This window comes from Pseudophryne corroboree, chromosome 3 (genome assembly GCF_028390025.1).
Source record: "Pseudophryne corroboree isolate aPseCor3 chromosome 3, aPseCor3.hap2, whole genome shotgun sequence".
NCBI classification, from domain to species: domain Eukaryota; kingdom Metazoa; phylum Chordata; class Amphibia; order Anura; family Myobatrachidae; genus Pseudophryne; species Pseudophryne corroboree.
The window spans coordinates 762,463,739-762,480,543 of NC_086446.1; the positions used below are offsets into that span (position 1 = coordinate 762,463,739).

Consider the following 16,805-nt stretch of genomic DNA (forward strand, 5'->3'; position numbering starts at 1 on the left):
GAAAACGCCATGCATCTTTCCTGGCGTCAAGCGGGAATAGCTACAATACGAGATGTATTTGACCGTGGGGGATCTCTACCTTTGCCTTCCTTTCAAGAATTGCAACAGAAGTATGATATAGTCCTAATACCATATGTTTCTTCAGATTCAGCACTATATTGCTCAACTTCCACGTTTTATATCTTCACCTGAGGTTTCTGATGACCTATCTAATCTAATATCCAGGCACGCCACTTTATCATATAGGACTAGATTTAACTTCCTTGCTCATTGAAAATATAAAAAAAAAAAAAAAAAATCGATGTGGAACTCTGTATGGCGAGCGTAGAAAACGGTGATCCCGTCCCTTCAAGACCAGTCCCCATTGTTTAAATATTATGATAATACCTGTCATCTGCCTCCTTACAGGAGACCCATGTAAAAATGGTATATAGAATTTATATATCATAAGCCCAACGTAAACACATGGGTGCAGACGAGACGGGAAGATGCCTTAAATGTAAACAATTCAGGTACATTGTTCCATAATATCTGGGAGTTCGAAAAATTCACAAATTTGGTATAAAGTCTTCATTAATGCTATTTTCTCCCTACGCCTCAAGCCCGACCCATTGGCTTTATTATGTGTAAATTTTGATAAATGGGATCTTGGCACAGAAAAAAAAGAGCAATTATTCCTTTACTGACCACAGTCATTACTGTGGCAAAGAAAGTAATAATGCAGAATTGGACGGTTAAAGCTCCTCCATTACTATCCGCGGTGAAACAGACTCTGTTTCAACTATTATATTTCGATAGACATTCCACCCTCCCAGATATTGGACAGGGTGTATTTAAATTTCATAGAAAATGGATCCCATTTATTGACTTCTTGGAACCTCATCAACGAGATCATGTATTCAAGAGTTTTGAGTCGACATCATGGTTTCTATACTGACGGATAGAATTGGAGGGTGCTACAGTAGATCGTGATGGGAGCTCTAGGCAGGATATTTAATATTTATTATTTTTCTACATGTTCTACGTGTGTAATGCCTTTCTATTACTTACCTGTTACAGTATTGTCGCTATGTTATGTCCAATTCTATATATTGCTGCAGATCCTTCTACACCATCCCCCGCCCTACTCCCCATCCTGTTTGCTTATTCTTTTCCTTGTTCTCCCTGTTTGCCTTCATTTTTGTTGCATTGTTGATTTATGTTCATTTATTGATTCTGTAGTTTTTCAGAATACCATTTGGACTAGATGTGTACTTCAATTAACCTCTCGTATACATTTTCTATTGACCATGAATTGGAGGGTTTTGTTTTTTAAGGGTTTGAAGCCTTATTCTACGGTCATTCCTTCTGGTTATGCAAAAGTACTGTTCTTGTTTCTGTATTATTTATGCTTTATTTTTCTGTACTTTCATGCATCATGTATTGTCTCTGTGAATTTTATGTTGGTTCTTGTGAGACGTGATATTTGAAAATTGGAATAAAAATGTTTTTCAAAAAATAAAATTAAAAAAAAAGAACGGCATTGACTTTGGAACTTGATTTACGTTTAAAAATACTCTGATCAACATAATTCTAAAGTTATAAAAATGTGAATATGTATACAAAGGGGCAGTGATGTCACAGCAACTCAACTCACTGATGCCTCAGCTTCTTCACCGGTATCATATCCCAACATGTCATAAAAGAGGAAGTGGCTTTAGTTGTCAGTTATGGAGTGACAAGATAATACTTTCAATTTGAACCTGGAGCAGGAGAATGTCAGGTTAACACTTAAATCTTCAGGTATAAAGAAAAAATAAAACAATTTTGGATTTAGCAAACCTTATATGCCATAAAGTCTCCTGGCTACTAGACTTTAATATTCCAGGTCTCTCATAAAAACAGGTTCTGGACCAGCTGAATAGGTGAAACCATTGCAGTTGTTTGGATTTACTACAGTAGGTTATGTTAAATGTTGCCAATTTCCCAGTGACAGTAGGTGCTACACTTTACTATGCATAAAGAAATAAAGACTTCACAGCACCGCATACACGAGGATGAAGAACTTTATTTATATTATTTCCTAAACACATAAACAAGAGTAAGTATTTTTGTCCAGCTAACTCAGAGGTAATAATACATTTAGCAGGAGATGTCCACTTGTTAGACACCAGTGGTGGAGGATGTGGTTGACATGAATCCTTCATTATATTTTCCTGTGTAAAGAAACAGAACAGTCAAACAAAGTATTTAGACCTTAAACAAATAATGTTTCCTAAGGAGTCTAGAATTCCTGCAATGTCATTACACTGAAGTCTGAGTCTAGATCAGTTTTGTTGGACCACAGTACTGGCTACAGTGTACTGCAGATCAAGGGAATCCACCTACAGCAGTGGTTCTCAAAGCAGGTGCCGCGAAGCTCTTGCAGGGGTGCCTTGGATTGGAGGTCCAGGACCAATGCAGATTATTTATGGTCAACGTAATAAGCAAAACCAGTGCTGGTAGCTGCCAATCATAAAATGTGGACAGACAGAATCAAATCTTGTCCCTCACCACATAATTGAACCTAAGGGTGACATATATAAGCCCAATGAATTTAATTTAATATTTCTTTCTAAATGTCTCAATAGAAACCTTTGGCCAAGGGGTACTGTGAAAAAAATTCTAATGCTCTAGGGCTCTGTGATTTAAAAAAGTTTGAGAACAACTGACCTACAGTACAGATGGCACTTTCATACTGATAAGATCTACTCAGCGCGTGTAGGATGTAGTGTAGGAGTGTACAGTCGTTTTTGGCAGGTATAATTAAGTTAAGACTGCACCCTGATACAATGAAAAAGGTACTTAAGGGGGGGTACACACGGCGAGATCTGTGCTTAAAATCTAAGCAATCTGACTAGATTGCTTAGATTTTAAGCACAAATCTGCCGGGTGTATGCCCCCCAGCGATAGTGATGTGCGGCCCCGCGAGTCACTATCGCCCGTACTAGATTGAGCCTGCACTATGTGAAGTGAGCGGCCACCCGTCGTCACCTCCCCCCTTGCTCAGCACATCGTGCTGTGCTGAGCGGGGGGAGAGATGTGTGCTGATCAGTCTGTGTTCAGATCGCTCAGCACACATCTCCCCCCGTCAGTACTGGCCTTTAGACCTGAAACAATCAAATACAACAACAAATTGCTTGTGAGAGAACACAAAGAGTATGGTGGCGATATCAATGGTGGATTTTACCTATTGGCTGCAGGACTGCATTACCCCCAGCCACCCAGCTAAGTATCAGTGAAGCCAGATGCAGTCCATGACTGCACTGGCTTCACTGTGTCTGGCAGTAACTTCCTATAGGTAGTCCATTTCCCTCCTTCTGGGATCGCCAGACCGGGCTGTGATAAGCAGAGAGCTGGCTTCCTGTAGGAAGCCACTCCCTACCTTTGGTGCAGCCCAATCCGGCTTCTATGGACTGCAGTCAATGCACCGCGGCATCTGCAAATGCACCAGGCCCGGCATCTACCACATCCATTGCGCAGGTGCCGGTACCCGGCTGACGGGGTTTAGCTCTCCCCTCCTCCTCTCCTTGCAGCGACAGCCCCCCTACTTAATGTTAGTAGGAGCCATGACTGGTGGTGCGCTTATATATATTAATACAACACGACATAAGATAGTTTGAAAATGGCTTCCAAATAACAAATTGATACAGTATGGACAAAAAAAAGAAGAAGGTGCAAATCTCATAGGGCGACAGTTACCCTCAATACAAAATATCAGAGTTCTGATGAAAAAAATCATTCCGTCTTTAGAGTAAATCATGCAAATGTTTTTGTTACTTTAAAAATATCAACCCATGGAGTGGTGGGAAAAAAAAAAAAAAAAAATAACCTCAAGATACATATCAAGTAAAGTGAAGTGAAGAACGAAAAAACCTAAATAGAATATTCTAGTTTACATATACTTTAATAAATGTACAATTGTCCCTGGATATAGGATCTATAATCTTACCTTCCAAACTCCTCACTAGTTAGAGCAAGGAGGCTGCATTACAGCTGCCGCATTTTCAGCTGTAAGGAAAGATAAAATAACAGGGGGAATAAATGATAAGCGACAAGATACAGCTTCTGCAAACTACACATCGGGGTACAAACTCCTATTGGGTGGGTCATTCCGACTCGATCGCTTACTACAGTTTATCACAGTGCAGCGATCGGGTTGGAACTGCGCATGCTAAGAACCCATGGACCTAGAAGGTAAAGAGGAAAGTGAAATATGGCAATGTAAAAGCTAATTCTAAGTGCATGTACATGGTGTCCAAAACATTGTTCTCTCAATATCAGCTTGTTATAAGTTTAAATTCCTCTGTCAAAAGCTACAGTAACAGCCATTATTTTCTCTGTATCAAGCTAGATAGAAAGCACAGTGGTCTATACATTAAACTTATCAGGCCACACCCATTTAGCCAAATAATTTGGTGGGGGGAGCAACAAAAATGTGACTTTAAGCCGCATACACACTAGGCAATACGCTCCATGGGTGATATAGTCAGTGTTTTCCCGTAAACTCCTGGGCAAACCAAAAAAGTTAGCAATTGGGCAAAACCATGTGCACTGCAGGTGGGGCAGATGTAACATGCGCAGAGAGAGTTAGATTTGGGTGGGTTCTTTTGTTTCTGTGCAGGGTAAATACTGGCTGCTTAATTTTTACACTGCAATTAAGATTTCAGTGTGAACACACCCCACCCAAATCTAACTCTCTCTGCACATGTTACACCTGCCCCACCTGCAGTGCAGTGTGGTTTTGCCCAATTACTAACTCTTTCAGTTTGCTAACAAACCTGAATAAGGCTCTTAGTGCATACAGACTGAATGATGTCATTCAGTGACGTCACCCTGCCACATCCCTGAACATGCAGTTTTATTGATGATATAGTCCAAATTGACCTGTATGTACAGACATCAGAACTCCTCGTTAGCGACCTGTGGGAGCGCACATCATTAACAATATAGTGCATACACACTGGATGAAAGTACAAACGATATCACTCAGAAGGGTCAAAATGAGCGATATCGTTTAAAATATCACCTAGTGTGTATGGGGCTTAAGTTATGGTTGCAATAATATACCTTTAATCAGGGTTGACGCGGGTTACAGTGTGGTGTGAAAGGGGTCACTGCCGAATTCCCAGGTCACCTACCTGCGGTGGCATATTACCAAATCGGGAAGCCAGTGTGTAAGGGTCCAATGCCAGTCCCACCTGAGAATGACACGTTTCCAATTCCCGGGTGGGACCCGGCATTACGATCTGAAATATAATTCAGTATATTGGGCTGATAGACTTGTAGTCAGTCAGCCACAGAACCTGTATAGTTCATGTGCCCCTAACTACAGGGATATTATAGCAAGCCTATCATAAGATTTCCACGTGGTGGTCGGACCACTGATCACTGAATGGATATGAGGGCCTCATAAATAAACACTATTTTTGCAATCTAGTTTCTATGTGATTAGAAACGCTCTCCATAGAAGTCTATAAAATGCTAATATATAACAGCCATACAAGTTATTCCACATGTTCCTGTGCAATACACACAGAATACACCAGCTTTGGTGAACTATACCATTTACCTTTATTATAGTAATCCCAGGTTGTAACAGTTTTTGGTTGTAAATTAGACACCTGATCCGTCAATTCTAGATCTAGAGCTATGCTGAGGGTTTCATGGGTGACCTGTGACACAGGGAAGACAAAAGTTAGAAGATCTCAAAGGACATGTTGGGTCATACTGCATTCTTGTACTCGCCAAGGTGGTTGGGCCTCTTTCAACATAATCCTGGTTCTGAAAGCTATGTCAAATCAAAATAGGGAAAGCTGGCTACTCAACATAGTGCCGAGAAGGCCAACGGGATGGTATCAGAATCCCAGCACCAGGATCCTGACAGTCTGGATCCTGAGCCAATGTCTGTATTCTGACACGTATTTGGTGAGTAATCTACACCCAACTCCTAACCTCATTAACTGTCTTTTCCCGCAGCCTGACCCTAACCCTTCCCTACCCCGCAACCTGACCCTAACCCTCCACTACCCCGCAACCTATCCCTATCCCTCCCCTTTGGTTACTAACCCTAATGCCCCCTCACCACAGCCTAAACCTAACGCTCCCCTGTGGTGCATAACCCGAACCTCCCTACCCGCAGCCTAACCCTAACCCTCCACACAGCCTAAACCTAACCCCGCCCCCCTCTCCCAAAGCCCAACCCTAACCCTCCTCTAGGGTGCCAAACCCTAACCCTCCCTCCCCGCACCCTAACCCTAGCCCCCCCCTTCCTCCCGCAGCCTAATCCTAACCTCCCCCTCCCACGGCTTACAAAAGGGGACTCCCGGCAGAGTTCGATCAGGATTTTGATCCATGTTGGCGTCGGCATTCCAAGCGAGCAGCATTGGTATTCCGGTGTCAGTATTCTGACTGCCGGGATCCTGACCATTTCCCCAAGAAAACAATTAATAAAACTGTATACCCATATTAAGCTGCAAGAGCAAGTGACGTGTCCAAGTCATAGAATTCAGAAGACCTGATCGGCAGGCCTGCAAACTCCACAACACATCCAAGGGACAACTAAGGAACAAACTATACTACACACTGGTACATAGGACTCTAGTAAGCCCATTTTGTCTCTGTTGGTGCTGTAATAATAATGGGGCTAATTCAGACCTGATCGCTGCTTTGCGTTTTCCTGCCATGTCAATACTATTAGCAAGCGCAGTGCCTCACATTGATTTTATTATTCGTCATTTTCCCTACTAGAAGTTGGTTTAGTTGAGTGTCCATGGACTCACAGTCTCCTGCAGCTGATTAAGGTATTCGAACATTCTCCATGTAAAAGGTGACAATTACTAGCGCCTGAAAATTCTGGTGTTCTGTAGGAAGCGGCGCAGAGAAGAACCTGCCAGGATCCAAGTAACCGCACGTCAGTGCCGCTGGAGGAGACTGCCCTTTACCATTGTCCTTCAATCCATGGCTCTAATAATGCTACTAGCAATTGTGGGAGGTATTGACCATATACTCCTAGCAGAACACACACACACACACACGTCTGTCCTCTTGAAGGTTACACTACAGAAGGGCACCACACAAGTATTTTAGAAGTCAGATGGAGAATAATTATCTCCATATACTTTCAAAATGTCTTGCGCACCCTGGGACCCACCCACTGCGCACCCTGGGACCTGTGCTCTGCGCACCTTGGGACCCGCCCCCTCCACACCTCTGATGGAGAGAGAAACAAGCTCAATTGACTCACCTTCTCAAAGTACAAAATGACATCGTTGTTCTTCACTTCAAATTTGGACACCTGATTTCTCAGCTGTGAAAAGAGCACATGGATTATGAAAAAGACACAACAGAATAATTCCCAAATATATTTTGCCACTCCTATAGAACCCAAATTATCCAAGTCCTGACCCATTCTGGTTCCAGTTGTGTTGCCTCCTTTACCCCCCAGCAATAATACACTTGCAGAATCTGCTCCACCTGCATTTGCTTAGTCTAGCCAGGTACCATGCTGGTTAGTGGGGGGACATCTACTGAAAGACCAGGTAATGATGGAGCACTGACATCTCTGAAGCTCTATAAGAATTACCCCATGACATCAACTTGTGGTTTGAAGGCCATAGCAGTCATCCAATCAGGTACAATATAGCGATATGATGGCTTTTCTTGTTAAGCCTCTCAGCAAAAGTTTCTTCTTTTAGTAAACACAGTCAGGGTCAGTTTAAGGATGGTGGGGGCCCAGGGGCAACACAGTTGAGGACCACTGCTACTTAAATAGCTAATATAGACCCCTGAGCACCACCCACCCCTCCCCCAACACACACCTCTACCTCTCTCTACCTGGGCAGAAAAGCGCAGCGCGCTGGAGCAGCACAAGCAGCCGGCTCACAGACAGTGTCTTGCGGGATTTTAATTAGAGATGAGCGCCTGAAATTTTTCGGGTTTTGTGTTTTGGTTTTGGGTTCGGTTCGGTTCCGCGGCCGTGTTTTGGGTTCGAACGCGTTTTGGCAAAACCTCACCGAATTTTTTTTGTCGGATTCGGGTGTGTTTTGGATTCGGGTGTTTTTTTCCCAAAAACACTAAAAAAACAGCTTAAATCATAGAATTTGGGGGTCATTTTGATCCCAAAGTATTATTAACCTCAAAAACCATAATTTACACTCATTTTCAGTCTATTCTGAATACCTCACACCTCACAATATTATTTTTAGTCCTAAAATTTGCACCGAGGTCGCTGTGTGAGTAAGATAAGCGACCCTAGTGGCCGACACAAACACCGGGCCCATCTAGGAGTGGCACTGCAGTGTCACGCAGGATGTCCCTTCCAAAAAACCCTCCCCAAACAGCACATGACGCAAAGAAAAAAAGAGGCGCAATGAGGTAGCTGTGTAAGATTAGCGACCCTAGTGGCCGACACAAACACCGGGCCCATCTAGGAGTGGCACTGCAGTGTCACGCAGGATGGCCCTTCCAAAAAACCCTCCCCAAACAGCACATGACGCAAAGAAAAAAAAGAGGCGCAATGAGGTAGCTGTGTGAGTAAGATTAGCGACCCTAGTGGCCGACACAAACACCGGGCCCATCTAGGAGTGGCACTGCAGTGTCACGCAGGATGTCCCTTCCAAAAAACCCTCCCCAAACAGCACATGACGCAAAGAAAAAAAGAGGCTTTTTACGGATATTTGGTGTTTTGGATTTGACATGCTCTGTACTATGACATTGGGCATCGGCCTTGGCAGACGACGTTGCTGGCATTTCATCGTCTCGGCCATGACTAGTGGCAGCAGCTTCAGCACGAGGTGGAAGTGGATCTTGATCTTTCCCTAATTTTGGAACCTCAACATTTTTGTTCTCCATATTTTAATAGGCACAACTAAAAGGCACCTCAGGTAAACAATGGAGATGGATGGATTGGATACTAGTATACAATTATGGACGGGCTGCCGAGTGCCGACACAGAGGTAGCCACAGCCGTGAACTACCGCACTGTACTGTGTCTGCTGCTAATATATAGACTGGTTGATAAAGAGATAGTATACTCGTAACTAGTATGTATGTATAAAGAAAGAAAAAAAAACCACGGTTAGGTGGTATATACAATTATGGACGGGCTGCCGAGTGCCGACACAGAGGTAGCCACAGCCGTGAACTACCGCACTGTACTGTGTCTGCTGCTAATATATAGACTGGTTGATAAAGAGATAGTATACTCGTAACTAGTATGTATGTATAAAGAAAGAAAAAAAAACCACGGTTAGGTCACTGGTATATACAATTATGGACGGGCTGCCGAGTGCCGACACAGAGGTAGCCACAGCCGTGAACTACCGCACTGTACTGTGTCTGCTGCTAATATAGACTGGTTGATAAAGAGATAGTATACTACTAATATTATATACTGGTGGTCAGGTCACTGGTCACTAGTCACACTGGCAGTGGCACTCCTGCAGCAAAAGTGTGCACTGTTTAATTTTAATATAATATTATGTACTCCTGGCTCCTGCTATAACCTATAACTGGCACTGCAGTAGTGCTCCCCAGTCTCCCCCACAATTATAAGCTGTGTGAGCTGAGCAGTCAGACAGATATATAATATATATAGATGATGCAGCACACTGGCCTGAGCCTGAGCAGTGCACACAGATATGGTATGTGACCGAGTCACTGTGTGCTGTGTATCGCTTTTTTCAGGCAGAGAACGGATTATAAATAAAAGTGGTGGTCACTGGTCACTATCAGCAAAACTCTGCACTGTACACTACTGAGTACTCCTAATGCTCCCCAAAATTAGTAAATCAAGTGTCTCTCTAATCTATTCTAATTCTAAACGGAGAGGACGCCAGCCACGTCCTCTCCCTATCAATCTCAATGCACGTGTGAAAATGGCGGCGACGCGCGGCTCCTTATATAGAATCCGAGTCTCGCGATAGAATCCGAGCCTCGCGAGAATCCGACAGCGTCATGATGACGTTCGGGCGCGCTCGGGTTAAGCGAGCAAGGCGGGAAGATCCGAGTCGCTCGGACCCGTGAAAAAAAAACATGAAGTTCTGGCGGGTTCGGATTCAGAGAAACCGAACCCGCTTATCTCTAATTTTAATGCAATATCCCGCAAGACTGGGTCTCCCATAAACACTTACGCAAATCGTCCCATTTACAATTGTTTGATACCTGTTTGGGTGATGATTGATCCAGTTGATATCCAGACGGCAGGGGCATCTTTATTAAAGCCATGTTAGATTCATTCTTGACACCATTATAGCTGAAAACAATTGTGGGGAGAAAACAGGTTAGACGTCAGATGACGTTTGTCAAATGGGCACATCAACGCAAATCCGGGACAGCGCACCTTAGAGTACCGCGCAATCACTTACAAAGCAAAGCCAACATGGTTTTCCTTTGCAAAGGATTGCCGCTTTAAAAAGACGCGCATTCTCACCCGACTTCCCGCACCTTCTGCAACTCAGACACTATTACATTTACCCGCAGGAATCCTCTTCCTATATTATCTCCTGGATGGCTGTCCTACACAGACGTCATTCATTTCATTTCAACTTGGAAGCGGCAGATCCCTAAGCCAGGGGGTAATTCAGACTACAGTGGCAGCGATCAATGTGTGGAGTGCACTCGCGCAGTAGGTATAATGCTCGTGTGCACCATGGGAGCCCAGTGAGATGCTAAAAGCATCTCAGGGCTGCGATCGCCTCTGCTGTGTGATGCTTTTGCACCTGTGCAGGGGAGGCAGAGCCAGACATTCGGAGCGGACTAGCCCTGTGCTGGGCATCTCGCCGCATCTCTGAGAAAAGGATCAAAGATCCGATCTGAATTAGGCCCCAAATATGGATATTTTGTGCATCTCTTGTCTTACAGATGTAGTCACGCTCATCTTTGCTTGATGCGTACATACACACACGTCCATAGCAATTAATGGAGTGATCGCCGGCTGTGAATAGTCGCAGCCTGGCGCACAATGCAGAAAGCCGCATCGCAGCAAAGAGGAGGATCGCTACATCGGTCGTTATGTGCAATAAGGGGAAAGGGGACAGTACATAATTATGAACAGCCATGCACTCCATACCTCACATTCAAAACCACAGGTATTTTGTAGGCCACTCCGTTGACACAGTTCACAGAAGGGGTACTGACAGACAGCCAGAAAGCCGCATCCTCCTGACTGACTGGTATATTGTACTGAACAGTGGTCTGCAGCAAGAAACAAAATACACATTACCAAGTAGTCTATGAACATATACTGTACGTATAATAAATACAGCAGGAAAATGCAGGTGCACCACATGGTCCATCCTAAGCCTGGTAACAGCTGTGCTCTCCGACCTGACATTTTCATCATCCATTAACAGTAAAATGCTTTCAGCGATACTGAACACTTATTTGCCATTAACCAAGATTACTAACCAGCCATTTTGAAACTGCAATTTGTTATTTTTATTTTTGGTTTATAGGTTACAGTTTTGAACTAAGGGGGGGGGGGATTCAGATCTGATTGTACATGTGCTAAATTTAGCAAATCTACGATCAGTTTCTCAGACATGCTGGGGGACGCTCAGCACAGGGCTAGTCCACCCCGCATGTCTGGCCCTGCAAGGGTTGCAAAAGCAACGCACACTGGCGTAGCCTTTGCAACCCACTGAGTAGCTTCCTGCCAGCGCAGCTCCTATGGTCTGGCAGACCGCTACACGCTGTGTCCCGGGTCGCATCGGCTGCGTGTGACTTCACCTGGCCACCGCAACAGATTACTAACCAGCCATTTTGTAACTGCAATGTTTATCAGTTTTTGTTTTTAAAAATATAGCTTTGATCTAAGGGCCTAATTCAGACCTAATCGCAACAGCAACATTTTTCTCTAATGGGCAATACCATGTTGCACTGCAGGTGGGGCAGATGTAACATGTGCAGAGAGAGTTAGACTTGGGTGGGGTGTGTTCAAACCGAAATCTAAATCGCAGTGTAAAAATAAAACAGCCGTTATTTACCCTGCACAGAAACAATATAACCCACCCAAATCTAACTCTCTCTGCACATGTTACATCTGCCACACCTGCAGTGCACATGGTTTTGCCCATTAGAGAAAGATATGATGTTATGTGTTTTTTTTCTGCTTTATTTTTAGATCAGCTTTTTTTATACAATACATTTGTAACGCTATTTTAGACCATAAAAGAGTAGTAGGGGTAAAATTAATAAGGTGAGAGTTTAAAAAAAAACAAAAAAACTTGTGATGTTGCCCAAAGCAACCAGATTATATTATCTTCTAGAAGCAGCTAGATAAATGTTGAGTAGAATCTGATTGGTTGCTATGAGCAACATCACCAGTTCTAAAAAAAAAAAAAAAAAAACAACCTCCCACCTTAGTAAATTTACTTTGTAGCATTTGCCAAGCTAGTCCGCAGAACATCTGCCTTGCTTCAGTAACTAGAAGTTACTTGTAGCCGCGATATGATATGTTATATCTACTGTACTGTCTTTTAGCTCACTGCACGTGCCTGCAGATGTGTAATGCGCAACTGCCACCGCAAACACTATCCATAGTACAGTAAGTGGTGCTGATCACCCCGCAGCCTCCCAACAGGTGGCACAAGAGGAAAAAAAGAATAAGAATAAGTAAAGGCCAACTAAAGTATAAGCAGCTAAATAACTGGTGATGACACAAGTGTGCACGTATCACTGCAATAAGTGTTCCGTTCATAAACGGGCCCCTATGTGACCTGGAACTGGTTAAAGTTAAATGCTGTATAATCACTTTATGACGAGGATATAAAATCCTTACGCAAGCGGGTGTGGTATAGAACATACTGTAGGTTCTCAAACTCGGCCCTCGGAACCCCACACACTGCATGTTTTCCAGGTCTCCTCACAGAGTCTCAAGTGAAATAATTATCTCCACCTGTGGATCTTTTAAAATGTGTCAGTGAGTAATGAGTACACCTGTGCACCTGCTGAGCGACCTGGAAAATGTGTCAGTGAGTAATGAGTACACCTGTGCACCTGCTGGGTGACCTGGAAAATGTGTCAGTGAGTAATGAGTACACCTGTGCACCTGCTGGGTGACCTGGAAAATGTGTCAGTGAGTAATGAGTACACCTGTGCACCTGCTGGGTGACCTGGAAAATGTGTCAGTGAGTAATGAGTACACCTGTGCACCTGCTGGGTGACCTGGAAAATGTGTCAGTGAGTAATGAGTACACCTGTGCACCTGCAGGGTGACCTGGAAAATGTGAACAGTTTGGGATCCTGAGGAACAAGTTGAGATCCACTGGTATAGAAGATCTACAGTTAATAGGTAGACAGTCATTAGGTGGACACGGTCAATAGGTTAACATGGGAAAAGATCGATAGTGGATAAGGTCAACATGGAAATGTTGGACACTTTTTTGGATGTCATTTTGTATGTTTAACCACACTTCGACACGCTTTGGACAAGGTTACTATTCCCAGTCGTAGTCCACGTGGATTAGTAAATCAAGCCAACATAAAAAGAAAATCAATGTGTCGGCAATGTGTGTAGACCATTTTCATTTCGACGTTTTGAACCTGTCGTTAAGCAATGTCTATCATTTGACCTGTTGACCACGTTGACCCATACATTGGAAGCCACATAAGCCTGTTTATTTTGAATGCGGTAACTGTGACATATGATTAAGGTGGACTGAATGCAGCATTGTTACCTGCAGCAGGACACAATTAGGGTGGACTGAATGCTGCATTGTTACCTGCAGCAGGACACAATTAAGCTGGACTGAATGCAGCATTGTTACCTGCAGCAGGACACAATTAAATTGGACTGAATGCAACATTGTTACCTGCAGCAGGACACAATTAAGGTGGACTGAATGCAGCATTGTTACCTGCAGCAGGACACAATTAGGGTGGACTGAATGCAGCATTGTTACCTGCAGCAGGACACAATTAGGGTGGACTGAATGCAGCATTGTTACCTGCAGCAGGACACAATTAAGGTGGACTGAATGCAGCATTGTTACCTGCAGCAGGACACAATTAGGGTGGACTGAATGCAGCATTGTTACCTGCAGCAGGACACAATTAGGGTGGACTGAATGCAGCATTGTTACCTGCAGCAGGACACAATTAAGGTGGACTGAATGCAGCATTGTTACCTGCAGCAGGACACAATTAAGGTGGACTGAATGCAGCATTGTTACCTGCAGCAGGACACAATTAAGGTTGACTGAATGCAGCATTGTTACCTGCAGCAGGACACAATTAAGGTGGACTGAATGCAGCATTGTTACCTGTAGCAGGACACAGCCACTGCCGCTGATGTTTACGCTATAGTTCCCAGGTATGCTGGACAAGGACTGTGTCTGGACCAGGAGACGATTGTTGGCATTAAGGTTAAACTGTCGGATGACTTCATGTCCGTATTGCACTAGAACAGCGTTATTGGTGATCTTCTGGTACACCAAAGGAGCAAAGATCGATAACGCTTTCAGCACCTCCACAGTGTCCTGAGGAAACAGATAAGAAACGCATTAACCAATCGGTGTAAGTGCCAGCGTCTGCCGGGATTGGTGCTGCATAAAGGGAAACTGCTGCAAGTCTGTGCATAAGGTGTAATAAATATCCCATCACAAGTGATACAACCTGCAGGTGCTTTATATTATAACCAAACTGTAGTGTAAGGACCTTATTCACTAAGGATTGCAGTTTCTGCTAACGATGAGAACGCATTTTCTGTCACTTTTTTCACTAGCGCATGTGCAATGCGAACGCTGCGCAGTCGTTCGATAATCACCCAGATTGCGATTTGCAAATGTTGCAATCCTTGCTGAATGAGGTCCTAAGTTTACAAAGATAACAGGGTATTTTTGCCATTAAAACTATTGCATCTTCAATAAAAACAGTTTGTAGCATTATTACAGCTATACAATAATCCCATTCCTCACCAAGTAGCAGAAGGGACCCCTCCACTAAGTGCAATGTGTCTACAAAAATGCAGCCCTCTCCAATCAGCAGTATATCACCGCTGAGACTTCACAGGGGGGACTGTTGCGCAAGAGAAGGGGGCGTGGCCTCACTGAATGAGAGTGGCCTCGTGACAGTGGGTGGTTGTGGAGACAGAGGGCATCAAACTTCTGTCCCTTGTGTGTCTCAGACATCAAATCTCTTCCCATGGTGTGTCTCCAGCTATCAAATCTCCCTCCCCCTACCTTATGTCCCCAGCCATTAAGTTCCCATCCACCTTGTGTCTCCAACAATCAAGAATAATATAAACCTTATGTCACGCCAGCGTCATATTGTTGGAAGCCGCAGGAGTTGTATGATCAGTGCTGGGCTGTACAGGATTTCTGCTACTTGTCCTATAACATGACAGGCCACTGCGCAGCATTGCCGGAAATCCTGTACATCCCATTGGAGGACAGCCTGATATCTAGGGCTGGAGCAGTAGAGCTCAGATGGCTAGCCTGCCTAGATGCTCCTAGGCTTTTTCCCTGTGCCCCTAGGCATTTGTCTATACTGTCTATGCCCAAGGCCAGCTCTGATAATAAATTAAATTACCAAAAAGTGGCACAGTGCCGCATCCATGGACATGTACGTCTGTCAACAGCTACCTCATCTCTCCAGCGTACCCCACTTCTCTTAGATTGTAATCTAAATCCACAGGGCCACCACTTTTAGGTCATGCCATTAGAGGTAATTTCTTTGCACCAGGATACCTTAAGTCTACCATGCTGTATGACATGTTGGCACAATACAGCTACTAAATATCTCACCGTTGTAGAGCTGTATGACCCAGATGAGGTCTGCTGCCTTGAAAACCAAAGAGCAACTGTAGACATGTAGCTTATTTCCTCTGGGGTGTGATCAGACCCTACAGCCAAGCCCTGCAGGAAACGTGCTGTCATCTCAATATCTGCTGATGAAGCTTGAGGAGCAAACACATAGAAGGGCTGCTGCTTGGATTTGATGGGAAGCTCCAAGTGGACAGTGCCATCTGTAAGAGGGGCGAAAAGTAAAGAACACGTGTCAGGCATTAATTACATAGGACATTTTTTATTTTAAGCAGAAACTAGAGGGAGGGGGGGTCCTAAGGGGCATGATCCCCAGGTGCAGAATCTGAGAGGGAGCAGAGATGGGTTCTCCGCCTTCCCTCCTTCCTAAGGGGCTACCTTCTGCTGGCTCCAAGAACTCTCACTGCTGGTACCAGCACCACCAATGAAACTCCGGCAACTAGAACGCTAATGAATGGAGCAGAGGCGGTGAACAAGGACTCTCCAGCTGCCCCCTTTAATTTCCAAAGCGCTGGTCCATGGCTGCTCACACACTCCTGTTGCCTGTGTAAGCGATGTCTGCCCCCAGGCCTGTTCCCCAGTTCCTCCCACTTCTTACACGCAGCTCCACCAGAGGAGAACAGGGCCCTAAGGGGCTACCTACTGCCGAGTCCAAGAACCCTCGCTGCAGGTTCCTGCTCCCCAGTACCACTAATGTGGATGCCTGGGAAACCAACACTCCTCCCCCCCCCCGGTAACTATATCACTTATGAATGGGGCGGGGGTGGTCGTTCACACTCTCCTGTGCCTGTGAAAACTATGTCTGCCCCTGGCTCCACCAGAGGAGAACAAGGCGAGGGGAAGCAGCAGCAGACGATAATAAGTGTGGGCACTGGGGTGAGTTCTCTATATGCCAGGACAGCTGCTGCCTCCTAAAGTGTGGTCCTAGGTCTCATCTTGCATGCAGGGCTTTGTAGTCCTACAAGCAGTTGGAGTCCCCCCCCCCAGTGTGTGATAGGGTGATTGCATGCCTTATATCAGGTA

General features: G+C 44.5%; 1 protein-coding gene across 2 annotated transcripts in view; it reads right to left on the reverse strand.

Moving 5' to 3' along the window:
• Positions 1-2,029: 2,029 nt before the first annotated feature.
• LOC135056798 (ovostatin-like) overlaps positions 2,030-16,805 on the reverse strand; it is a 124,748-nt gene continuing 109,972 nt past the window's right edge. For both annotated transcript variants that reach the window (XM_063962399.1, XM_063962400.1), the window contains exons 30-37: positions 15,765-15,985; positions 14,283-14,498; positions 11,090-11,214; positions 10,183-10,273; positions 7,265-7,327; positions 5,591-5,693; positions 3,971-4,029; positions 2,030-2,195 (exon numbers count right to left, since the gene is read on the reverse strand). In XM_063962399.1, coding sequence (XP_063818469.1) covers positions 3,986-4,029; positions 5,591-5,693; positions 7,265-7,327; positions 10,183-10,273; positions 11,090-11,214; positions 14,283-14,498; positions 15,765-15,985 — 863 coding nt within the window. In that variant the 3' untranslated portion in view covers positions 2,030-2,195; positions 3,971-3,985. The remainder of the gene's footprint in view (positions 2,196-3,970; positions 4,030-5,590; positions 5,694-7,264; positions 7,328-10,182; positions 10,274-11,089; positions 11,215-14,282; positions 14,499-15,764; positions 15,986-16,805) is intronic.